The sequence below is a fragment of the Aphis gossypii genome, chromosome 3 (assembly GCF_020184175.1).
Source record: "Aphis gossypii isolate Hap1 chromosome 3, ASM2018417v2, whole genome shotgun sequence".
In the NCBI taxonomy this organism is placed as follows: Eukaryota; Metazoa; Arthropoda; class Insecta; order Hemiptera; family Aphididae; genus Aphis; species Aphis gossypii.
In genome coordinates this window covers 2,406,698-2,432,923 of record NC_065532.1, presented here as the reverse complement: position 1 = coordinate 2,432,923, position 26,226 = coordinate 2,406,698, and the positions used below count along the sequence as shown (strand labels likewise).

Sequence of the window (26,226 nt, the reverse complement as noted above, 5' to 3'; positions counted from 1 at the left end):
CAATGCAATCATACATTTTTAACTTGTTTTTTGCTTATCTTTGAGGATAGCTACAATTATAGTTTTTAAAAATTGTACACTAAAATTTTTAAATACTTTATGTATTAAAATATAGTTTACTAAATGTTTCTTAGTATGTATTTATAAATCTATTTTAAAACTTATACTATAATCATACTATGTGTATATACTTATAAATAAATTCTTAATATATATATAATATATGTAACAGTGTCTGTGTATACATTTGTATATATAAAATACACTAATAATAATAAAAAAGTATATTAAAAGGATTCAATATAATTAAAAACATTCTATCCCCACTTTTTTCTACTAAGTAACCTGATGATGTCTCGATTCACTTAAATTATCCCACAGTTATAGTTAAGCCACTGACGGGTTTATTCTGATGTTTTTTATCTTCTAATATTAATGTACATAAAACATACTAAAGTTTAGTATTTTTTATCATATTAATCTCATAAGATGATGATGTACATAAAGGGGTAAGTCTTTAATTTAAATTACTTTAATTTTAAATATTGAAGTAACAGTTTTTGAGTACCTATTGATTAACTAATATATAATATGAATATATAAAAAAAAAATGTTATGAAAACTAATACTCTAAAATACTGAATTGGTTTTTAAGGATTTTTGTATTAATTAAAAAATATGCTTTTTGTTATTAAAAAAAATTAGTATATAGGATTCATTAACGATAAAAAATATAATTTTTAGTATTTATGTAATAAAAATTGCTGGTTACAGTACAGATAAAAATTAATATACTCTTTTAAGATGAAATGTAAAATATCAAATTACATTGTCCTTGGACAGTGGTTATAATAAAGAATAATGAAGCTGTATTATGTAAATATTGTGGTTTAAATAAAATAATTTACATTATTATATGCATTTCAAATTAACTTACAGGTTTATTGTAGTGCATAATTTTATAGTAAAAAATATTACAGATTTTTTATACATGTTATTTTTTTCTAAGGTATAATTAGATTAACTTTACAAAAATATTTACAGTTTCATATAGAAGTATATGAGTTCAAAGCTAAAATAGTATGATAAATTAATTATAAATCATTACTTTCTTTTCATTAAATTAAAATTAGCTAAAATCAGTTTATTCAAAAATGTACAGTTGTTTTAAAAAGCTTATGACTTGGATAGTTTTCATTGTTATTGTAGTTATTAAAATTACCTGTCAATTTGAAAAAAAATCATCTAAATTACAACTATAACATGTAGGTAACTTATGTTCAATAGAACTTGACTAGAAAAAAAATGTAAAAAAAAAAAAAAAATAGCATTGTATAAAAGTATAAAAAGAAACTATACACACATGTGTTGTCTTCGACTTACCATAAAGTATATCAAAAGATACGTTCAGCAGTTCCAATTTTGTATATTAGAATTTAATATTAAAGTGAATTGACCTATTATCAATCACAAGACAAGAATATTATCTGTATTGTCTATATGTCTATAGAGATTTACAATATTTTCTAGAGGTACCTAAAATCTAAATACTTATATTTGTTTATAATCAAACTATGATTTTTTCAAATTACATAAAATTTTAAATTCTCTGATTAGATTCAGTTTTACAAATTTGAATGAAATAATTTTAATCAAGATAATATAATTAGCATAGACATAAATTAAGTGAGGGGAGGATAAAAATTCCTGAAGCCCCCAAACATTTCCTTAGTCTCATAACTCATAAGTATAATTAATTATGTTAATTGATATTTCTAGCTCCTCAATTTTTTATTCATATTCACGCCTATAAGGATCATATTATATTGTTTTAGAGTAAAGTGATATACCTACTTAATACTAATTTTAAGTATATTTATCCTTATATTTATTTGATTTTATAAAATTAAAAAAAAAAAAAAAAAATATAGTGTGACAAAAATACGAAATTAAAATATAATATTTTAATTCAATAGTTTGTGTTTTTAAACTGGAATTATTTATCTAACATAATATATTTGGCACAAGAACGAAGTTTTCTAATCCTTCTAAATTTAACACGTCGTTCTCTGGATATTTGTCGAAAGTAATAAACCTATCAAGATGTCACGCTTTTAACGGAACTCGTAAATATTACATATTTTAAGATCGTTAGTTGGGTTTATTTTATGTATGTTTTATGACTTAAAATATATTTGTGTAGGTTTGTTAATTTTTTATTATTATTATTATTATTTTTTTTTTAGAAATTACTTAAGATGGACACAAATTGTTTTAATTGCAATGATTATCTTTCCAACTAGAATAAATGTTTCAGCAAGTATGTACTTCGTATATCTATCTACGACTAGGCCTAATCACTTTTTAGAGAAACGGTTGCAATGCTAATTGTATGTATATAATATATTATACCTAAATAGTATAATGTATTTGAACATCCATAGCCAATCAGTTATCGCTATAAGGCTATAAAAAATGGATATTTATTTTAAAATAAGCTATATTTATTAAGTACACGAGTGTAATTTTTTTGGTTACAGATAATAAACCTCAAGCACATTCCGAACGTCCTACTGATTATTTAGGTAAATACCTGTATTTTTTACAGTTATAACTACCTATTTTATAAATGAAGCATTAAAGCGTTTAAACTTTTATAAAGCCTAATGCAATATAAAGTACCTATATTATAAAGTGTTGAATAAATAAAAAAAATGGTTTTTAAAGTAAGATTACCTAATGATAAAGGTCTTATGGACCCAATTTAATTTAGTTTGTGTGTTGTAATCGATTTATTAAGTATAGGTTCCTATTTAAGTACTTTACCCAGGTTCCTAGCTAGTTCATACCTCATTGGCGTGCGCGGTGATATTTTATATTGGACAAGCACTAAAATAAAATTTAAAGTTAAAACTTAAAAAAAGGTGTTTTATTGATTAAAATTACAGTCCAAAATTTGTAACTTAATTAGTGTATTAATAATGAAATAATTTGATATGCAACGGGCAACGGCAAAATATTGAAATTAGGTTTTAAAAATATCGATAAGCGTTCGGCACAACGTTTCATATTAAGAACATGGATATCCCCTGATTCCTTTTGTTGTAACAGATCATTCCTATAATAACGATACAGGCAAGGCAATCTAAACACGAATGATTTCGTAAAGAAATGTCGTTAACGAAAAAGAAAATTTAATTTCTTTCGAAGAAACCTAATAAATAAATAAATTAAATACTCAAATAACTAATAAGAATTAACAAATATGTAGCTGTAACTTTAAAATATTAAACACATTATATTGTATTTAACATAATAAATGTTAGTTTTTATTTCTTCCTTTTTGGCACTTTGGCAGGGCACGTACGACGTACCGTTTACTCAGCTTGATCTAACCTCAAGCCACTGCCCTACCGTTAAGTAAGAGAGACCAGGGTCACCATGAGAGATTAGCCTCATTTAAAATTTTTATTTTATGTTACCTATTTATATTTATTGTTGAAGTGTCCAAGCCTAATAAGTTAACGGGAAGTTTAGTTATAAAAAGATTTTTTTTATTTTGAATAAAGAATCTGTTCAAGTAGCTAGAGCGTGAAGAGTGAATAGCAGCTAAGTAAAAATGTAGGTACAACGGTACTTGTAAATATTGATGATTGATAAATGATAATATCATAAAAAGTCTCGGAAAATTATTGTAATTTGTATTTCATTTTTTGATATTATGCTTATTTAGATCAAAATGTTTAGCCGATTAAGTATATTTAGTATATTGTAGTATAGTCCGAAGCTAAGGCAACGTGGAACCTATTACAGAAATTGTATGTTTTTTCCTGATCATACTAAATTTTTAACTACATAATTGAAATGAAAAAAAAAATAGTATTCAATGATATAAAAGTTTTGCCCAATCTCAACTACCGTGTTGAGACTTGCCTACTTCAACCAACGGTTAGTGCGGTAAGCGTAATTTAAAACGTAATTTTCTAAAAACAAATACAGACATTGAGATATATATCCTTTATGCAGTAAACGCCATTGATCAATACAGATAATGCTATAAACATGTGCATACATCTGTTAAAATCGTCATTTACATAATATTTCCCTATTAAAAATTATTTATTATGGACGTACGCGCCATATAAACGATAATGTGTTGTGCAGATTATGATGAGGGCGGCACCAGTAAGCCCGTTAAAGACCAAGCATCGATGCAAGTGCCATGCGGAGACTTCCGGCCTGGCGAGGACGATCTACAAATAATAGATTTCATTAGAAAATTCGGATTGGATTCGGCAGAAGAAATATACAGAAAAAACATAATCAAAGTGACAGGATCTAACCGCTTTCAGACCGCTTATAGGGTGGAAAAAACAGCACGGATAATTATGCCCACAAGGTATGTCGTATGTGATACAGTTATCAACTACCTACCTACCTATTTTAACTACTGTATAGGCCATAGGGTTGACAGTATACTGTATTATAAATTATAATGCGTGTATTAACTTCTAAGTAATAACATAGGACATTGGTACTTATATATAGTTTTATAATTTATAGTTATATACTTATATAGTTATATGTATGTATACTGTATAGGTATGTGTTAATATCGGGTTGTATAAAATCATTCTTTAAATTTAAACCATTATAATACATGTCTATTGGGTGCATAAACAATCGAATGAAAATGTATTGGTTTTTAGCATGGTACCAATAAAGTTTCTGTTGAAATTTGAGTATATTACAAGATAAGCGATGGCAACTATAACTCTACAGCCGTTTTAATATCAAATTTGAATAGGTAAAAGCGCAGAGTGACTTAATTTTAATGACTGACTGAAATTTAATAAACCGAAATCGCGGATCATTGCTGGTTTAATTAACTGGTAACCAATAGTTTAATTGACTTAATAACGCTATTGAACGTTTAATGAACATTCAGTGCGGATGAATAACTTTTTATTCATTCAATAGCGTGCTATTGACTCATTAAATATTTAATGAACGTATTAGTGCAACTCTTAGCATTACACTATTAAGTTTAGATAATAAGTTATACAGTCTATAGTTACACTATAGAAAGAAATTGCTACTAATTATAATTTGGCCAGATGTCTCGTATTTTACAGGAAAGTTCTGTGTTTTAAAAGACTGACCCTTTGTTCCGACGAATGCTTTCGGGACGCTTAAATGTCTCATGTTTAAAAAATATATCCCGTATATATTTTTTATACAATACAATTAATTAAAATTGTAATTCAAAATTAATCTTTAAACGAAGTAGGATTATCTGATGAGTTATATTTTGCAGAAAAATAAAAACATTAAATCTATAACTATACTAGATGAAAATAATATATAGTTTAACATTTAACAACCTTGTTTACTTGAATTTTTACTAAGAAGATGAAGGTATTTACTTATTAATTGAAAATAGTTCCGCTGATAATTCTGAATTTGTTGATTATAATAATATATGTATACTAAATAATTGTAGGTATAAGGTACCTATATCGTTCTTTTCCATTAAATTTATGCGGGCAGATAAAAATATTTAACATGATTACATGGAGGTAATGCTGTTTATTTGCTTATATAAATTAGCAATGTTTATGTAATTTGCGGAATTTTTGAAATTGTAAAAAGTAAAAAGTGAAAAGTTTGGGTTACGCACTTACGTTTTAGGTGTATCTGTTTTCAATGCAAAATACGAATAATATACCATGAACCATAAAGTAGGTAGATAATATTATTATTTATTATACTTATTTAAATATTATTTAATATTTTGATAGAGTATACAGGTAGGTATACAGAAATGTTAATCTTGTTTTATTTATATTTATAGAAATATATTTCCCTTGGGCATACCTCAACAATTTTCTTTTATTGCTACCTACAGTTCAAAGTTGGTAACCAAAACACAGTGGCACATACTTAAGATTGTTGATTATCAAAATAATACTAATTTACAAATCACAATGAATCAAGTTATGGGGACTGTAGAATTCTCTATTATTAATTATGATGGGTACTTGCAAACTGTTAAATTTGAAGCCAACTATGTAAGTTAATTTAATATTATATTAATTTATGTATAAATGTAGTTTAGTTCCTTTGCGATTTTTTTGATTTCCCCTTCCCCCAAAAATGTGTGTTTTAAAGCACTGAATGCAAAAGTCTAATTTAAAAATTCTCGCTATAATCATTACTTTGGAAGTTATATCTTACCAAAGTTGATGATTTTACTCATTTACGCATAACGTGTACTTTGTTATCCTACGTTTGTTGGAAGGTAGAGTTATAAATACCTTAATACATTTAGTTTTTACTCTGTGACCTACATGAGGTGGTTTTGCAGAGCTAGTCGAGGAATATTTTCGATTTGCGGAGCGGAGCGAGGACGTCCAGGAGCGTAGCGACTACTGCCGATACACGCGTAGTCACATTTTTGGTTTCAATTTTTTGTTTTTTAACATTAAGTTCAATAATTAACATTTTTTGAATATTTCCATCTATTATAAAAACATACAATTAAAAAAAAAAAAAAAAAAAAATCAAAAAGTAGCTTTTTTTATGTTTTTATTGTGGATATCACGTATTGTTGACGTACCTATTTATTTATACTGTTTTATAGATTTTTTGGTATAACTTTTCAAGTAAAATAATGCGAGAATTTTCGAATTAGACTTTTGTATTCAATACTTTAAAACACACATTTTGAGAAAAAAAATCGCGCGAGAACAAAACTGCATTTTTTCCATTCTATATAATATATAATATATAGTCTATTCTATAATCAATGGTAATAGTTATGAATGAAAAGTTCAGCGGAGAGTTTCATTAAATCATTTTTGATATTCTATCTTAGTTGAGAAAAAATATTTATAAAGTAAAAAAATTAATTATACATTTTTTTTTTGAAATAGATTTAGTAGGTAACAAGTATAAATTAATTTTATTAATTTACTTCAAGATAAACAAATACAATATTTTTGAACTGTTTAGATTTTTGATAGAAACTGGCACAAATTACATTTTGGAGTATTTTACGATAGAGTAGTACTTTACATAGATTGTAAACAAGTTGGTGTTAAAATGTTGGAATCTAGAGGTACAGTGGATATGTTTGGTAGTACCGCTTTAGTGACAAGTAACGATTATCAAGCAGTACCAGTAAGTTACATTAAAAATTATAATTTATTTCAGTTTATAATTAAGTTGATTTAGGTGGATGTACAATGGATAACACTAAGTTGTGATCCAACTAAACCTCAACGAGAAGGATGCGCAGAATTGTATCTAGTAATAATTTTAAATAATTTTTGACTTACATTGTTCTCAAATAACTTAAAATTGTCATTCAGATGGGAGAAGAAACTGTACAAATTCAACAATCAACTGCAGCTACTACTGGAAGTAATTGTCCAAATCGAGAAAATCAATGTGCCAATAGACATCTACCAACTGTAAATCAAAATAAACAAGGACCTCCAGGACCTCAAGGACAAGAAGGACCAAGAGGACTAATTGGTCCTCAAGGTCCTCCAGGTCCACCAGGAATTCCAGGGGTGGAAGTAATAAAAATCTTATTGATTTAATATTCTTCAATTTATAAATGTCAATATGTACAATGTATTTAAAGGGTCCACGAGGATATCCGGGATTACCTGGAACGCCAGGTATACCAGCATTACCAGCTTTACGGGGAGAAAAAGGAGATCAAGTAAAATACAGACTTAAAAATTTATATTGGTATTATAATATTCATTTATAACTAATCAAATAAATTACAGGGAGAACCTGGAAATCCTGGAAGTAAAGGTGAACCTGGACTTCCTGGAACTATAACTTATATTCCAGCTCAACAAGAAACACATTATATAAGACCAGTAAGTATATATTTACTAATGGATGATCGATGAATTGAAAATAAGTTAGGTTAGGGTAAAAAAATTAGTTTTTTTAGAATGTGGTTGAAAATATTGGGTGTTTCTTTAAAAAAAATTGTTTTATTTTGACTAGAAATTATGTTGCACACCTAGATCAAAACATTAACAACTCAAAAAAATCAACTTTTCAGGAATATCAAAAAACTTTTTGTTTTGTCTTATATAACATTATATAACTAACTGAAGTAACCAATAAATCAAATTTTCAGAAATCAAACTGTCTTCATTCAGAATCAATTTTGTTTGAAATGATTTATCATTGAAGTTGAATTTAAATATTTTAATTCACACATTATTCTAAATATTTTTTTACATTTTTGTTCCTACAGGGAACACTTAGCATACCAGGTGAAAAGGGAGAACGAGGAGAACCCGGATTGCCAGGTTATTCAGTATGTTATTTATTAATTATTCCTTATAATTTTAGCAGTGTTGTAAAAAATAGTTAATATTTTTTCTTATTCATATATATATTTCAAACTATCGAAAAATTAATTTAATTAATTAATTGGAAATAAACATGTATATTTATTGTATATTTGTATAATAGAATAAATATAAAATTAAGTAAATTAAATTAAAAAAAAAAAAAAAAATATTAAAACTTGTATACTTAATTTGCATTGAATATTAACACTTATACTTCGATAAAAATTATGTATTATAATAAAATAAGAACTTTACAACACTATACAAAAGTATAATATGTAAAATAATTGAATAACACATTTTTTATAATTTTTTTATTAGGGAAATGGTTTTACTGAAAATGAGATAAAAGAAATGTGTAAATCCATTCTGAAAGGTAAATTTATTGTTTTAAATCTGAATTATGAACTAGGTTGTCATCATTATACCTAATCACTTATCACCAAAGCAGTAGGTACTAAAACTACATTATTGCCATCTTCAATTTTAAATATTTGTATTCAAATGTATTTTACAAATAATTAAACATAATATACTTAAATTTAACACTTTTTTAAAAAAAAGGATGTTAAAGAAATTTATGTAAATAAAAATAAACTACACGTTTCCTATGTGTTCTCAAGTTTTGTAAATTTAAAAATTACTTTCAATAAATAGATATTTAGGATATAAAATTTTTTTGATTTTTTTTATATTTTAAATGTATAGGTTTTAATAATATTTTGATTATCATTCTTAGAACAATTATCTGAACTCACAAACACCTTCATTGGTCCACCTGGGCCTCCAGGTCGGTCAATTATAGGTAAACCAGGTCCACCCGGTATCCAAGGTCCTCCAGGTAATTTTCTAGCAAAAAAGTTTGTTTAAGGTTAACAAAATAAACTTATTATTTGTTTTTAGGAGAACCTGGATCACCAGGCCTAGGAATGCCAGGCGAAAGAGGATTCCCAGGATCTCCTGGTATACAAGGGTCAACTGGTAAGTTTTAATTGTTATACTGTAATTATGGCAAATAATAATGATCAATTTAGAATAAAAAATGTAGGTAGAGCTTAATTAGGTTTATTATTATCCCTACTTTTATAAGTAAACATTTTTTTGTTTAGATTCTAGAGATATATTATTATATTAAGCATATACAAAATACATACGAATATTATATAAGGACAGATTCACAGCTACATCATCTGTCAAAATCTTTTATTGTATTTTGATTGGATACAGCCAACCAGCTATGAACCTGGCTTAATTGTAGTATGGATTATTAACCTAATACCTATAATAGATTAGTGGCTACTGAATATAATTATCCGTTTGCTGTAGAGGTTCCATAAAACAATATGCTTTCTGAGGTATTAATTAATTAAGAATTAAACTATTAATTTTCTTAGTTAAAAACATGGTAATAGAATTCAGAATATCACCTTCATGTGTTTTATCCATCTTATACAAATGTACATCATAGTAAATTTTCTTTTAACTGAACTGATAAGTGATATTATGTTGTTAGATTTAGTTCAGTATTAGTGTGAACTGACTGATTACCAAACCTAAAGGTATGAACAATACCTGTACATATACCTAATTCATGGGCCCCCACACAAACTTGTTCAGTTTATCTTCTAGAAGAATAAAAAAAACTTAAATATTAGTACATTTTTCTTCTTCTAAATTTCAATTTTTAGGCAAATTATGTGTTAATGCATTGGTATCATAAGTTAAAAACAACCAATATTAGCAGCTAAAGGTTATTATTTTTATGTTCAATTTAATTTGCAGTTATCTGATTATCGTTTAATAAAATAATGGCTTATAGTAACATGTACAAACAGTACAATCTAACCTTAAACTTATTTGTCAGATAATAACATTGAATATAATTGATAGTAAGAAAATATATTCTATCAAATAGTTTATAAATAATTATTTTATTCTAATAATGTTGCATTTTTAATGGTAGGTTCTGAAGGGCCTGTTGGACCAAAAGGAGATAAAGGAGATCGTGGAACAGATGCAGTTGCGTATGAAGGACCACCTGGACCCCCGGGTCAACCAGGTTAATATTTAATAAATATTTAACCTAAAATTGTTAGTGATTAATTACAATTAATTTTTAGGTCCAAGTGGAGCAAAAGGCAGACCAGGAGATAGAGGAGAACCGGGAAGACCAGGTATATATTATATCTATCATTAAAATTTTTAAACATTTTTTTTTTTTTTGGTATGAATTAATTTGAGTAGTGAAAAAATATTTTGTTATCTATGTGGAAACTAAATTTGACTTAACTTACTTTTTCATAAACAGGCCCGATTGGTCCAAATGGTTATCCTGGACCTCAAGGTTCGCCGGGATACTGTGAAATGTGTAATAATGTCTACTATGCAGGTAGACCACCAGCAGTCGGAAATTTCAAAGGACCTTGAGTTATACATACAAATATTTACAATATATTTTTATTACATTATATATTGCTTGTCAACCTTTACTAATAAAGATTTATTAAAAAATTTATTAAGTATTTTCAACAATGTTAAAATACAATAACAGTGAATTCCTAGTATAATTCAGTTCATATTGTTAGGCTAATGCACAACATTAAATTTTGAGTTTTAAAATGTATGCAATAATTATATTTTAAATAAACATTTTAATTGTTTATTTTTGATTATTAAGCTAGTATACATTAAAACATTTGAAATTATTACTGGAAACGATGAGAAATAAAAACAAATTCTGTTGGCTAACAATGATTTGTCGTTTTAATTCTAAATGTAATTTTGTTAGTAATATCACTAATATAATTTTTAAAAAAAAAAATGAACAAAAAAAAAAAATATACATATATAAAAACAAATAATTGAATTTATTTACACAATTACATTGCCTTTTAAAAAATAAACAAACATTCTGATTCTATATTTTAAAATGATGTAATAAGTAGGTCTAATTAGTGAAAATTAATAAAAAATGTTATACCTAACAGTAACGGATTTACATCTTAATGGTAGCGGCACTATATTAATTTAAATTATATGTTTAAAGACAATGTTTATTGTCAACTATTTAAAATATATGTTAAGATGAATTATTTTTAAAATCCAGTTTAAAAATAAATATCAAAATACTAATAACATAGAAATTAAATCAATACTTATTTTGCAAAGATAGTAGTATAGGACAACTGAATAGTCTTGATGTAAATCTGTCACTTAAACACATTTACTGAGTATGTTAAGGACTGTTATTAAACATATACACATATTAATATTTTATAATAAAATTAGCAACATTGATTATTTTTTCGAATGTCTGTCTGAAGTTTTTATAAATACTTTACAGTAAAATTGATTTTGTAAATATAATATATATATATTTAATATTTAATATGAATATAGTAATATTTATACAGTACTATGATCAGTAGAATAAAAAATAAAAATATAATAAGTACCCTTTAAAACATTTAAAAGTTGTTTTAAAATCAAGCAGAATTATACATAAAATAGAATAGCAATTTTAATCATACGCAAAAACACACATAGGTAAAAAGGTTTATCACCAGTATATCAATTTGACATTACTATCACACACAGTATTTAATTTAAAAATTATTTAAGATACATGTGTATAAATAAACTTTCAGTTATAGATTTTAATAGCTTTTTCTAAATAATTTAATCGTGTGCGTTTAGACTTATTTGCATGTTCCATGCCTAACCAAGGTCGCTGGCCTTGTCCTTGAGCTGAAATTCATAAAATTTCTTATAATTAATAAATTTTTATCAAGATATTAACTTTTGAATGTAAAAAAGATAAGTCTTACAACTTGATGAAAAACAATCATCAGGTTTCATATTTATATGAAATAATAATAATTGACTTTAAATCAAATATACAAAATACTAAAAACTAAATCGATTACATAATCAAACCAAATTATATTATTATGTTGAAAATGGCGTTGGTGGTTGCACAAAAAATTGCTTCAGATATTGAAAATAACTTAGAATAAATGTAATGTGTAATAAAAAAGGTAAGTGGGATTTTAATTAATTTTTAACATTTTTAATAAATAAGAATAAAATATTATTCAATACAATTATTTTTAAATGAATAATACTAATGGTTGGATTAATGCAAATACAATAAAGACCTTATGGAAAGTGTTTCTCGACCTATTTATAATGGCGACCAACAAATTACGGATTGTTGGTTATGCAACCTAACCTGGGGGGCCCCATACTAAAAAAAAAAAGTGATAAAATAAAATTAATAATAAGCAATTTTTATCTTCATTAGTATATTCTACAATACTAGTTAGACTTCACATTATTTTTATACGTAGAGGTATCAAATAAAACATAATTAAGCATTCATAAAATTTACGACTATAATTATATTCATATATTTATGTATGGGTTGCCAGTTGCGACCCAATTTTGTGCCGTGACCCATAGGTTAAGAAACATTACCTTAAGGTATGTAAAATCAATATTTTAACAATTTTTTTGGGAGTTCTTCTACTAAATTGACTATTTAAGTCTATACTTTATTTAGAATAACCTTGTCCAATTTTGCGCAAGCAACTGAGCCGCCAGCAGTCGACCCCCCCCCTCTCACGAGTGTCAGGAGCAATGTGATTGGGAGTTAGCTGTCATCAACACTCTTGTAGCAACAAACATGAGCGGACCAGACGAGTTTTCGTCGGTTAAGTGAGGCAAGGTTATTCTGAATAGAGTATAATATAAAATTTTTCATAAAAATTAATCAGAATAAAAGTATGTTTTAAAGTAATGATTGATAATGTGATAAAACAATTTAAAATAAATTGAAAGTTGATACATTACAAATAGAAAAGAGATAAGCAAGTGGTTAACGCTTTGCTGAACAGTAGGTATCGAATGGACCTCTGAGACATAATCTATAATAGATTAATTAAATTTGAATATAATGATAGTTATCATTGGAAACAAAAAAAGATTCTGAACAGAGATGATTTGTCAGCATAGAATAAATTATATTATATTAAAATTTTGTACTAAATTTTATTTTGATACATATAATTAGGGCCTGGAACTTGATGATCTAAAAATATATAAAAAAATGCATAAAATGACACGAAAAAATGATATTAAAAATGTATATTTTACTGTAAAAATTGATAATATATATTGTTTTGATACAAAAATTAAAATATTAAAATAATTTTTATTTAACTAAATAAAATTATATATTAAAAAATACTACAGATTATTAAATAATCGTAGATCGCGACAAAAAAAATAAAAAAATAATGAATTTTGATAATCGACAAGTTAATGGAAACTGCATGTGTTACATTAAAATGTAACTTTTAACAAGAAAAAATGCAAATATATGTAAAAAAAGGTACAAAAATGAACAAAATGCACCAAAAATACTAAAAAATGACCGTAAAGCATAAAATTCCCTAAAAATGCAAAATAAAAATTGTACCATTTAATTCTATACTTAATGAATCACATTTCTGTATAGACGAGCATTAAATGTGAGTATTAGAAAAAAAGATGCAAATGCATTAAGTTCCGGGCCCTACATATAATTTATTGTTTAATTAGGGTGGGTTGGCAGTTGCCACTAAATATACTAAGATATATCTTACTCTGTGACTAAAATATTGTATTAAGTTTAACAGCTGATATTATCTATGTCACTTATTACTATACACTTATTTATTTATTATCTCTATCTATAATATTTAACAACATTTTATTAACATAGTTAACTTATTAAATAACCAATATATAAATCTATAATTTTTTATTGACATTATTACTAAGGATTTAGCAAAGATATAACAGAATGCAACTTTACAAACAGCAATCAAATAGAAATGGAGAGATTTTGATGGCAGTGTTGCTTTTGAATGAGTGACAAAGAAGAAATATTTTATTATGTCAAAATGTATAATTAACAGAAAATATTTATAAAAAAAATCCAGATTTTGTAAACAATTTTAAAACTTATTAACAGAGAAAAAATGTATTTTATAAGTTTAAAGAACATGAAACATTTAGAAAACAATATTGATTTTGTCAATAATTTATGCTGTGTAAATATCATATTTAATTGCATTTTTGTTAGTTCTTTCCAATTACTTAGATAAGGTAATGGGAATTTTCCATAGTACAATCTAAATCAAGTTAGTTCAAAAACTATCATCAAAATTGAATATTGGAACAATTTTCCTCCTTAAAACGTCACCAAAAAAAAAAAAAAAATATTATAAAACTAATATATTTTTTCTTTTCAGAAATTATAAAAGTACAGTCAGAGAAGAATCATGTCTCAATAAGATAAAAGTCAGTTTACGAATACAGTAAACCATCAGTATGAGTGTCTGAATGAGGGAAAACAGAAATTGGGATAATGGACCTACATTGTAAATATCAGTCAATAAGTTTTAAGCTTTCATTAAAAGTTGCTTATATATTATAACAAACAAGGTTTGATAACCAATGATAACCATTCGATAATATTCTTGGAGACTTAAAATTATTTCTATTTACAGTACGGTCCACGAAAACGTGCGGGTGACCGCTGCGCGCCTCGTGGCAATTTTGCGTCGGTGGTTGGTAAACTATTATATTTGGTTGCCTCACCGGTATTGCAGCCGCGCCGGCTGCAACACCAGCAGTTGGCACGGATCATATGTTGAGGTACACTGGCTTTCAGAGAAATCGCCACGAGGAGCGCAGCGGTCACCAGCACGTTTTCGTGGACCGTACTGTAATACGGTCGCTGCAGGATGATTAATTAGTTATAATCCTTCTATATCCCACCTTACTCATACTATAAATAGTTTTGAAAAACTTACAGGTAGGAGTTGCTTTAAAATCTTGTAAGCTCATTATATGAGTATCGGGAATAAAAGTTGCTCTGACTCCTTGGCAAATTGCAAATTTATACTAAAATTTAAAATTTGAATTAGAATACAATTTTGAAAAATTAAATAACATTTACTCACTTTTTCCAGCTCTTTGTCTGGAATACCAGTCTTGTTAACAATTCGCTCTTTTACATCTGCTAAAGTTCTTCCTAAATTGTAACATATCAAATGAATTTATTTACTATATAGATAATTCAATTATATTAGGCTCTTCACTTACATGTATAATTTTAATAAGAAAAGGAGTACCAAATGTTGAATAAACTTCTTTTGAAAAATGATTAACAGGAACTAATAATTCATTTTCAGCAAGTTCCAATTCATCTTTTGGTACTTCTTCTACTCTGTATACAAAAATATAAATAAATAAAATAAATTAATCACACAAAAATTTAATTTATTAATTTTATAATTTACCTATAGTATTTTGCTGGGAAAACTGTAGCTATGTCTGGCATTTTCACTCCAGGATTGAACCATTTACTTATTTTATTTGACATAATTTCTAGTGTTCTAAAATGTTCATTATTTATTTAATTTACAATACTAAGAAAAGTAATATTAAGTTTTTCAAAAACATTACCTAAATTTTCCAGATCCTTCAGGTGATAATTCTACACTGTCATGCAGTACATCGTAAAAATGAGTACATGTGGTATCATTTTTATTAAGATACAAAATTATTTCCTTTTCGTCTTTTAATTTGGGGCCACACCAAATGATCTACAAGATAAATTAAAAAATAAATATAAAAAGACTCATTCAATAAATGTTTAACTTACTTTAACAGGCTTCTTGCTTTCTAATTCATCAACTGACATGTGCATTTCTTGATAAAAAAATTTTTTAGGATACCGTTTTCCATAACTGTTATTTGTTATGAGGTCTCGAATTGGTCCATTATAAGAATTTTTAATTGGTTCACCAGGAGATTCCTTTTGACTGCTACTGAAATAAGATATTTGAAGTAGGGGAGGAATATTTGAATATCATTATTGATATGCACATACTTAACACTGAAATAAATCTGTAATTTGCGTTGATCAACAGATACTCTTTCAGCAACTGCTTGTAACATATCATGGTACAACATCCACATTGGTAATCCCAAAGTAAATCCAGGATCATTAGCAATAACTTTATCACAGAATGTTATATACACTTGGGAACAAATATTTCTAAATGAACAATAAAATTATCATTTAATGTTGTTATTATTATTATTTAATCATTAATTTAACTTACTTAAAATGATCCATAACACAAGGATAAGTTTTTATAAGTTCTTCTTTTTGATAGATTAATATCTCTCCATAGGTTGACGACTGTATTATCTTTATATAAAAGTAATAGCAATATTTGTTAAAACATATACATTTTAAAAAATAATGTAAAACTTAAATTCATACTTCACAAAGTGGATCATCAAGTTTAGTTATTTTTTCTATTTCATTTTTATTAGTTTCTTTATAAATTGCAAGTTTTGTATCTTCATCAAAACCAGCTCTTTTGTTCATGATGTTAACAAGAGAACCTTTAATAAAAAAAAATTATTTTATTATAATTATTTTTATTTACATAAATATATGTATATAAATTGTTTACCTATAGGTGCTTCATAGTTTGCAAAATAGTAACCACAATAAACTAACAGCCTTTCTTCTGGTATAAACAATTTGAAAAAAATCAGGGACATTTTATTTTTATCAAAAGGTATCAATGAACTAACACCTGGCTCGACTAACTCTAACCAAATATTCCAAGTAGTTGATGAACTATCATGTAAGTCTTGAATAGTTTTTAAAGCATTTGCTTCTCCATCAAGATACAAAGGTCTCAATGAATCATGTTTACTAGCAATAAGAGGCCAAATTCTAATTTGATTTGATTGGTATTTCTAATAGGAATAAAAACATAAAGTTTCAAGTTTTTATATACATCAATTGAAATATATTTTTAATTTACTTACAAAAGTTTCTGCCAACAATTGATGTACTTCTTCTAAATTATTATTTTTTTTTACTTTAACTGTTCTGAATGTGGGTTGTTCTAAATCAAATAAGTCTATTCCCAAATAACTATCAAAACAATCCTCCAAAAAAACTTGTATATTGGTGTATATATGTAAATCATTTCGCTCTTTTCTTCTAATTGTTTCAATACGTTTTTCATCTTGTAATCGTTCTACCAACTAAACACATACAAAATCATCAACATAATACCCTAAATATAGCATATTATATTAGATCCATTAACTAATTTACATTAGATAATCTTAAAATAATACATTTACTAACCTCTTTTGGTATGTCATTAATTGTAACTTCCTGAAGTACATTTTTTAGTTCAGAATCACGTATATACACCAACATGTATGCATTTGTACATTGCTTTATCGGCATCATATTCTCGTCTCCATCATTTCCCCCAAAATTGTGTTCTATTGCTTCTTCTTTAGGGCATCTTGAGACAACATCATCATCAAATTTACACCACTGATGAAAAAATAAAGAATACATATTATTTTGTAATATAATTAAAAATATTATTGCAAATCTACTTTTCCATCTCCTTTAGGATTAATGAAAACAACATAATGTCCACCATGATTATCGCCACTATGAACAAGAACTGCATGCAATATGTAATCAGCTGGAGTTTCTTCTTTTGTTTTTAAATACTGATCTAAATTAATTTTATCATAAAATTCAAATCTAGAACAAAAAAGTTTGAATTAACAATATAACATAATTATTTTAAAAAAAGTGGGCAAGTATGTATATATTTTCTGTACAAAAATGTGTTTGATTTGAATTCAACGGTATGTCACTATATAGAAAAACAATTCAGAGCAGAAATAGTATATCAGTATAATAATATATCACCAAGCAATTTATTTTTTTGATATAGCTTTAGCTATACAGTCATTTATTTTACTTTTTAATGGGTTGATATAAAAATATTGTATTTATTATACTTTTAGTAACTAGTGATTATAATTAAACATATTAATATCATATTATATCAATTTTTATGACATTAAATTTAATAACATTTTTCTGTAAATACCGTCAAATAGTAAAAATAGTTCCTACAAATAAATAATATTTTAAAATAAACACTGGTAACACTGGGGGTTACACCATCTCCTAGTTACTTATAACAAAATTCATAATAATATAAAATACATAAGTTTAAAGTTCCATAAATAATGTTTTATAACATAATTATTAAAATATTGTTATTCATTGTTCAAATAAATATTTTTTTTGTACAAATTGAGAACTTGAAATGTTTATACAAAATAATTATCAGTATACAATTTTTAGATTTTTAGGTTTCAGTATTAACTATTTATAAATTTTGTGTAATATTTTTAAAACTGAAATACCAATAAGATTTTTTTTTGAATTTATAATAATTTGTAATTGTTTGTGATTTTGACAAGATTTATACCCCTTGGCCTTCAAATAACTACTGACCTACACTGAATATTTAATAGTTATTATTACCTTTAAATATATATTAGTAATTTATACAATAAAATTTATTTGAATTTTTTACAAATTAAATCATATTTAAGTTTTCTTATGTTCCTTCATTTTTTAATAATCAAGATAATTTATTTTAAGTAGTATTCTGCACTTAAATATCATTATAATTTAATATTATCATAGACTGTTAAGGAAATAATTTGATTTAGACAAAAAATTATTGATTCTGATACAAATACCAAAACCCAAAAAATAGAATATTTGTGGAAAATACTGAAAAAGCGATATGGAATAAAAGTAGATAGCACATCTTCATTATTACATAAACAACTGAAAGAAGAGTGGTATAGTCCTTCATCTTAAACAAGCAAATTATATTTGATACATTTTTATTAGACATGAAAGACGCTTTTTACATAAACTATTATGAATTCTTGTACGACAAGGATAAATAGAAAGAATAGCTATTTAAGAGTCATATAGGACAGAAAATGCATGTGTATGTCACACATTGGACTAGTACCTTAAATTATCATAAGTTTTGACCGGGTGAATAATTTTTTATCAACATTTATAAAAAAAGGCTGAAATATTTTTATGTTTATAGATAACATAAAAATAGTTGACATTTATTTTATAAATAAAAACGATAATAAAAACAATTTGATGACAATGTCAAGTATCTATGATTATTTATTTTTGAGTCACATCAAAAAAACAAAATTGATATAGTCAAAAATTTGATTTGTGTAAAAATTCCAATTTTTCTTAATTTTCTAAATTATAAAAATAAGAACTGGAAATTTTAAACTTAACTTCTCTAAAATTACAAAGTATACCCAATTTGACATTAAAGACCACTTCCCATTATTGAAAACAACTTATCGTGTCAACTCATCAACACATACAAATGTATCATGATTAAATCAATACATTTAATACTCAGCTCAGAATCAAAAACATAAATAACAATGTAATATTTACCTATCATTGAATTTAACAGAACTATCTGTAACTGGATCATATTGGAATCGCATAAGGTGTAAATAAAAAACTGGAGGAAATGATGCAAATATAACGCCCTTTTCAGCATCTTGTAAACCATACTCTCCAGCATCGTATCTGTTATCACCATCCAGTATCTCAACTTGAATATAATCTTTGAAAGACTCATAAACTTTAAGAATAAAAAATACATTAATTAGTATATACTAAGTTTAAACCTTGATTAAAACAAATAAACTTAACATGTGAAGTAGGTTTAAGAAGAAATAATGTTGGATAACTTACTGTTTTTTTTCCCTTTTATATTAAGTTGAATGTCATAAAATGTCTCGGTTCGTTTTGAAGAATAATCTACATTTTTACAATTTATATACGACTGAAATAAATATAACAAAAATATTTTTGTTAAATATATAATAAATGTAGAGAAAAATTAATATAATAGAAAATATAACTTACAATCATTTTACCCTCGAATAACTTAGGTATAGTTCCCTCAACACACGTGCCTTTCATTTTATTTTCCAATTTATCGAGCAACTTAAATAAAAAGATAGATAAATAGATATTTGGTATAATTTTAATCTAAAATGTTATACATACAACTCTTAAAAATTCTTGAACATCATGTTGCATAAATGAATCAAGTGTTTCCCATCCAAAACTTTTTGTTAATTTTTTTGTACCGACAGGTTTATCATAAAATTGAAGCTCGTGGAATACTCTTTGTAATGCTAATGCAACACTTTTATTGCTATCATCACTTTCAGTAGGCATTTTATATACAGCCTAAAAAATCATAATTGTGATAAAGTACATCAGTAAAAATGACAGATATTATTAAATATTTATAATGTTGAAGATTATTATAATTACTTTGCGTAGTTGATTAGTGAAATATAATGCTTGTAAAAGTGAGTTCATATAGCATGTGGCACCTTGATTTTTCAGACCTACATATCCAGTATGTTTTTTAGAATCCCAACTTACACCATGCGGTGCATCAGCTGTTACAGATACCTAAGGTAATTTATTATTATCAATATATTTTTCTGCAGAGATGAATAAAAAAAAATAAAATAAGATCAATAAATTATATACATTTAGGAGGGGATTAACATTATTAAATATAAACTATTATTTTAGTAATATATTGCCTGCCATAAAATCAATAAATATTAAACAAAAAACAATTATATATATCACATAATATTGTAGTAATTGGTATACATTAATATGTTTTAAGTGACAGAAAATTAAACACAATACACAAAATCTAAAAAGTAAAAATTAGTAACTAAGCGTCCTGTATACTTTATCCGGATAGGGACAAATGGATGTAGTCATTGGACATCAATAAAATTTTTTTTTTAAAAACATGAACAAAAGGGATGAAGGTTTAAAGTATAAAAATGATTTTGATTTTGAAATATTTACAAAAATGGTCATAGCGCTTACATATATTCTAATTGAAGAATTAGATGTCATTATAGAATAATTAGGAGATAATTTATTAGAATGTTTATTACCAGGGCTTGGATTTTATAGAACTTATTGGATACAGATAAAAATAGCAGAGTAAGCTATAAATTTGTTTTGTGCACCACAGACATCAAATATGAAATTTTATTTTGCTATTTTATGCATATTTAAAGAATTTTTAGCTTTTAGTGCTATTTTTGAAGTGTTGGTGTCATTTTTGGCTAATTTGCTAAATTAATATAATTTTTATTTCGTATTATCATAAAACTAATTTATATTGTATGGTATGAAACTATGAATCAACAAATTCAAGTAATATTATATAATATTTAAAAAAAAAAAAATTTAATGTATTAATTTATAAATATAAGTTTTTTAATTTATGAACAAAATTTATTTTTATTTTTGCTATTTAATTGTGTTTTTAGGGCATATTATTATATCGTTTATTTTAAGATTTTAAAGGGCATATTATAGCGCGTATTTTAGTAATTTTTATTGCTATAAAATCCGAGCCCTGTTTATAACCTTAATTTAACTGGTTTGAGGATAAATGTTGGAAGGGTTAATAGAAATGGAAGAGGTTGTTGGACAGTATAACTTCCACCACACATTTGGAATTTACTCCTATGAGTTTTGAATGGTCAAGTTAGAACCAGTGGCGGTTTTTATCTAACCTCAAGGGGAGGGGGGGGGTAGTCAAAATGTCAACCCCCACCCCTCAATAAAAATGACTCTCTAGGTTTTAATGTACGGGTTAAATTAATACATAATACAAAAAAATCGCCCAGGAGTTAGGTTAGGTTAACCCCTACCTCTGGGCAATCAACCCCCCCCCTAAAAACTGCCACTGGATAGGACTAACAATAAAATTGAGTAGAAGCAGCTAATAAACAATTAAATTTCGAAATGGGAGTTCATCATCCTAGTTAGTGATTTTTTATCTATTATTTGTGAAAAGTACAAGTTTATACTCAGACCACCGAGAGAACGCTACTCTTTCAACGCATACAAATGATTGAGCTTCGTGGTTTCATACCCAAATTTCTACCACTCTACCACCTAAACGCCGCAAAGCAGCGATGGTGTTGGTAGTGTGTGCTAACGGCGGTCAGTGTTTTGGAGGGTATAGAGGTGGAAATGCACAATAATGGACAAATTTTGGTTGCAGCCCAGAAGCATTCTGTCGGTGGCCTGACTGTAGTAAGATGTATTTTACAGCCAACTTAAATCAAATAATAAATAATACCCCTAAAATTTTTAAGAAATTTACTAATGTGGATAACCGAATTTTAAGAATAAATCAGTTATAAAACTAGAACTAAAATGTCAGTTTAATGCAATCGCCCAAAATATTTATCCACAAAAATAAAAAATGTTGATCATTTTTAAATGAATATTTATTATGTCCAATGATCCCCAGATTCATTTTTTCTAAATCATACTATATCATAGAAATGTATATTTTAAAATGGAAAGATTTTTTAAAATTGTATGGTACCAATTTAATTCTATAAGTTATAAAAAACAACATTTAATTAATATAATTAAATGCAATAGTGAAATATTCCATCAAATATGTAAATAATCATAAAATGAAACTCACTTCAAATATAACTGTATCATTTTTAATAAATCCTTTGGCTTCGTCAATTATGTCTTCCCAAGACATGAAAAAACTAAATCCCCAATCATTCTCTTTAGGGTAAAACAAATGTTGGATTTTACGTTCAACATTGGAGATACCCTCTTTTTGTGATATAACTCGAAGTTCAGCACTTGCATTAACGCTCCAGGAAGTATTTTCTGAATCACCATTACACTAATTAAAAAATAAAAGTGATTATGGTTTTTGTGGTAATAACTATAATTATAATAAATAAAGATCAATAATACTGAATGTTATTAATATGATAAAAAAAATACATACTTGAAGGAAAAAACCAACAGAAGGTTGAGCAGGTTTAGCAGATCGATTATCTTGGCTTACTCTATGCATTATCATTATTTTCCATGGAAGATCACGGACATAACAAGGAGGTGATAGTCTTTGTTCCTTAGATTTACTGAAATTTTCAATTTCAAATCTAAAAGTTGCTTCTGGTCGTGCATTATCTAAAAATAAAATCGTTATCATTGCAAGTTGATTTAATATACTAGTTGACTAAGATTTACAATAGTAAATTATATTTTATAAATAATAATATCTTATTCAAGACATTACTAAACTGAACAATAAAATCATGAAAAATAAACATTGTTAAAGTTATTTAAATATAATTGATAGAAAAGTAGATTATAAATATATTAAAATACAAATGGACGGACAATATGATAAGTATTATTTTATGATAAGAATAACTTCAGCCAGTGGGCTATCCTAACCTTTAATGGCAGCAATGGATATGGCTAAACAGGTGCCAAGTGTTGAGATCAGTTGCGTCACTTTAATATTCTATCAACTGCCTACCTTAGATTTTGTCAAAATTTATGAATTAAAGTAATTTATTGACTTCAACTAATTGTCAAAAAATAGGATGATGACAAAATCAATGAAAATGATTTAATCAATTGGTGTAGTTTCAAAAAACTAAAATATGGATATAATATGTTACTCTTATATGAAACAGAGTATAGTTATTAATCATCAAAGAAATGAAAGTTTACAGCTGATACAATTTTAGGTACTTCACTACCCTATGTCATTTAAGAAAATGTTTTAATTAAGTAAAAAATTAACTGAATAAGGTTTGAAATAATTAACAAAAAAATCAATAAATAATTAATACTAGTTATTAGTTACCTTCTTCCATCTCTACATCTGTTATGGGTATTGATTCAGAGGGATCGCCTACTAGATCATTAATAACATTAATGTTTGGTATCTCTGGACCACTTCCATACACGAAAGGTGTTTCATTAGTAAGCACTAAAAATAAATAAAAAAATTAAATACTTATCAAATTAGGAACAATGTTATTTTTTATAATAATTATCACTTAATATACAATAGTATAAAAATATAAACTATACATACTTCAAATTATTAAAAATAAGAATGTTAATAAAAGTAGTAATGCCTCATCAATTATGTACATTCTTAATATTAAATCATTCAATAAAGATAGAATATTTTATTTAAAAAAAATGTAGATTTTAATTTTGTATTAATAATACCTACTAAACTAGTATTAACTAGTATAGTAGTTTAAATCATCAACTAAAAAACCATTAATGCATATAAAATTAGTTCAAAATAATTAAGATCTAGATACATTAAAAAAAAAAAAATTACCCATCTTGTTAAAATAAAATCAAACTCAATTATATTTTAATCTTATATTCTCACTATATTATTAATATAGACAACCTAAAAGATTTAAAATTATGATACAAGCATAAAATGTTTTTTTTTCACTAAGGTGATATTTTCATTCATGAACAAAAAAAAATATACTAATATTACTTTAATAAAATTATCACAATGATAACAGAAAAAAATAAGTCATTCTCATTGAACATATGATTAAAACTCTTACAATTAATGAAAATTAATTGAAAATTTTTCAATAATCCAATATGTTTTAAAACACTTTTCTAAATTCAAGTATATATTATAGTTATTTTTTTTTCATAAAAAAGGAAAGTTAGCAAATATGCAAGGTGCAATGGAATTGACTTTAATGACATAACAATATTCTATAGAATGTTGATCAATGATCACTAATCACTGATCACACTACAGTATAAAATGAAACAGTTAAAAACTTGATGTACCTAGGTATTATAAAAACAAGAAAATACTGATAACAAACAACTGAAATCAGAAATATTATAATGATGACAGCCTAGTTTATACCAAAACAAAATCAAATATTTTAAATCATTTGTGACAGGTAGGTTATCAATTTACCACCAACCCAACAAAAAATATTCTTTTGACTATGTATATAGGAACATAATTAGTAACAAAACCGCACTGCTCAGTTGTGCCGCCATCACAGTTATCTTACAACAGAAGCATAAACTAGCAATGACAATTTTATTATTTAGGTATATTTAATACTCCACTATCTAGTCCACTAATCGAAATAAGTATAGGAGGTTATGTCATTGAGGTGATTGGGGGCACGCGAAACGGAAAAACGAACTAAGTGAATAAACAAAATATAACGATAGCTACTGGAAAAGCAGCTGCGACTACATACTTTCTGTGATGTCCATTCCTTCTGGAACGTCATTCTGACTGTCCCGTTCAACCATGTGGTTCATAATACGGGGCAAAGAATTCGTTTTTGATTTTCTGTTCTTGTTCCGTTTGCCAAACGGCGTAGCGGTGCGCTTGTGTTCCGAATTTTTGTCGGCCAAAACGAACTTGACTGGCTTGCTCAGTGTACGCCCAATTTCTACGACCGTCAGTCACAACGGCACGTGCGTCGAATGTTGTACACAAAATTTTTCAGATGATGTGGAGCGTTAGCAATTGACTCCAAAATACAGACCATTCAATACCGCGGACACCGCGATATGCAGTTCCAATTTCGCGTCGGTAACGACGGCAGCGGACGTTAGTTCGTTCACGTTACACGGATTCGTTGCGGAAACGGAATAACAAACAAGATGGCTGTACGTAAGCACCGACACCGTGCCGCACATCATGTTAGTCGCGCCGATGGTGCAAAGGAATCGGGCAGTGCATCCCAAAATGGCTGTGATAACGACTGGCGGAGTTGTACTATGGCCGGTGGGTGTACCTGTCCTTTAGTTCCCCTGTACAAAATATAAAGAATCAGGATTTAGGATATTATGTATAATAAAGTTATAGAATTTACAAAATATACAAAAGATTTTCAGTATCATAATATACTATATTATGTAATATACTAATATAGACAAATTCTGTGTACCAGCTGCATAATAATTTTT

General features: G+C 26.5%; 2 protein-coding genes across 5 annotated transcripts; one reads left to right on the top strand and one right to left on the bottom strand.

Moving 5' to 3' along the window:
- Positions 1 to 308: 308 nt before the first annotated feature.
- LOC114121240 (collagen alpha-1(IX) chain-like) lies at positions 309 to 10,902 on the top strand. 2 transcript variants are annotated; one of them, XM_027983481.2, is made up of 17 exons: positions 309 to 509; positions 2,247 to 2,320; positions 2,541 to 2,585; positions 4,165 to 4,399; positions 5,855 to 6,071; positions 7,015 to 7,182; positions 7,237 to 7,311; positions 7,374 to 7,583; positions 7,652 to 7,732; positions 7,803 to 7,898; positions 8,288 to 8,350; positions 8,709 to 8,763; positions 9,127 to 9,228; positions 9,291 to 9,368; positions 10,351 to 10,446; positions 10,508 to 10,561; positions 10,696 to 10,902. In XM_027983481.2, exons 1-17 carry the CDS (start codon positions 490 to 492, stop codon positions 10,812 to 10,814), a joined length of 1,788 nt encoding a protein of 595 aa, XP_027839282.1. In that variant the 5' UTR covers positions 309 to 489; the 3' UTR covers positions 10,815 to 10,902. The 2 variants fall into 2 exon arrangements, with proteins under 2 accessions (XP_027839282.1, XP_027839283.1); XM_027983482.2 differs by lacking the exon at positions 309 to 509 and having other exon boundaries at positions 2,260 to 2,390.
- Positions 10,903 to 11,235: 333 nt separating this feature from the next.
- Positions 11,236 to 26,061, bottom strand: LOC114121230 (ubiquitin carboxyl-terminal hydrolase 7). Of its 3 annotated transcripts, XM_050204924.1 has the most exons (23): positions 25,509 to 26,057; positions 24,104 to 24,229; positions 23,231 to 23,415; positions 22,907 to 23,122; positions 20,695 to 20,838; positions 20,422 to 20,607; positions 20,278 to 20,358; positions 20,104 to 20,194; positions 19,798 to 19,990; positions 17,880 to 18,033; positions 17,617 to 17,814; positions 17,289 to 17,510; positions 16,925 to 17,216; positions 16,729 to 16,853; positions 16,565 to 16,653; positions 16,330 to 16,497; positions 16,102 to 16,267; positions 15,903 to 16,042; positions 15,737 to 15,832; positions 15,529 to 15,663; positions 15,398 to 15,464; positions 15,248 to 15,338; positions 11,236 to 12,134 (listed from the first exon to the last, which is right to left on the bottom strand). In XM_050204924.1, the coding sequence occupies exons 1-23, from the start codon at positions 25,570 to 25,572 to the stop codon at positions 12,031 to 12,033; spliced, it is 3,333 nt and encodes a 1,110-aa protein (XP_050060881.1). In that variant the 5' UTR covers positions 25,573 to 26,057; the 3' UTR covers positions 11,236 to 12,030. The 3 variants fall into 3 exon arrangements, 1 of the variants encoding a protein (XP_050060881.1); XR_007605386.1 differs by lacking the exon at positions 11,236 to 12,134 and having other exon boundaries at positions 15,398 to 15,663; positions 17,289 to 17,503; positions 17,613 to 17,814; positions 25,509 to 26,061; XR_007605385.1 differs by lacking the exon at positions 11,236 to 12,134 and having other exon boundaries at positions 15,398 to 15,663; positions 16,102 to 16,264.
- Positions 26,062 to 26,226: the final 165 nt, after the last annotated feature.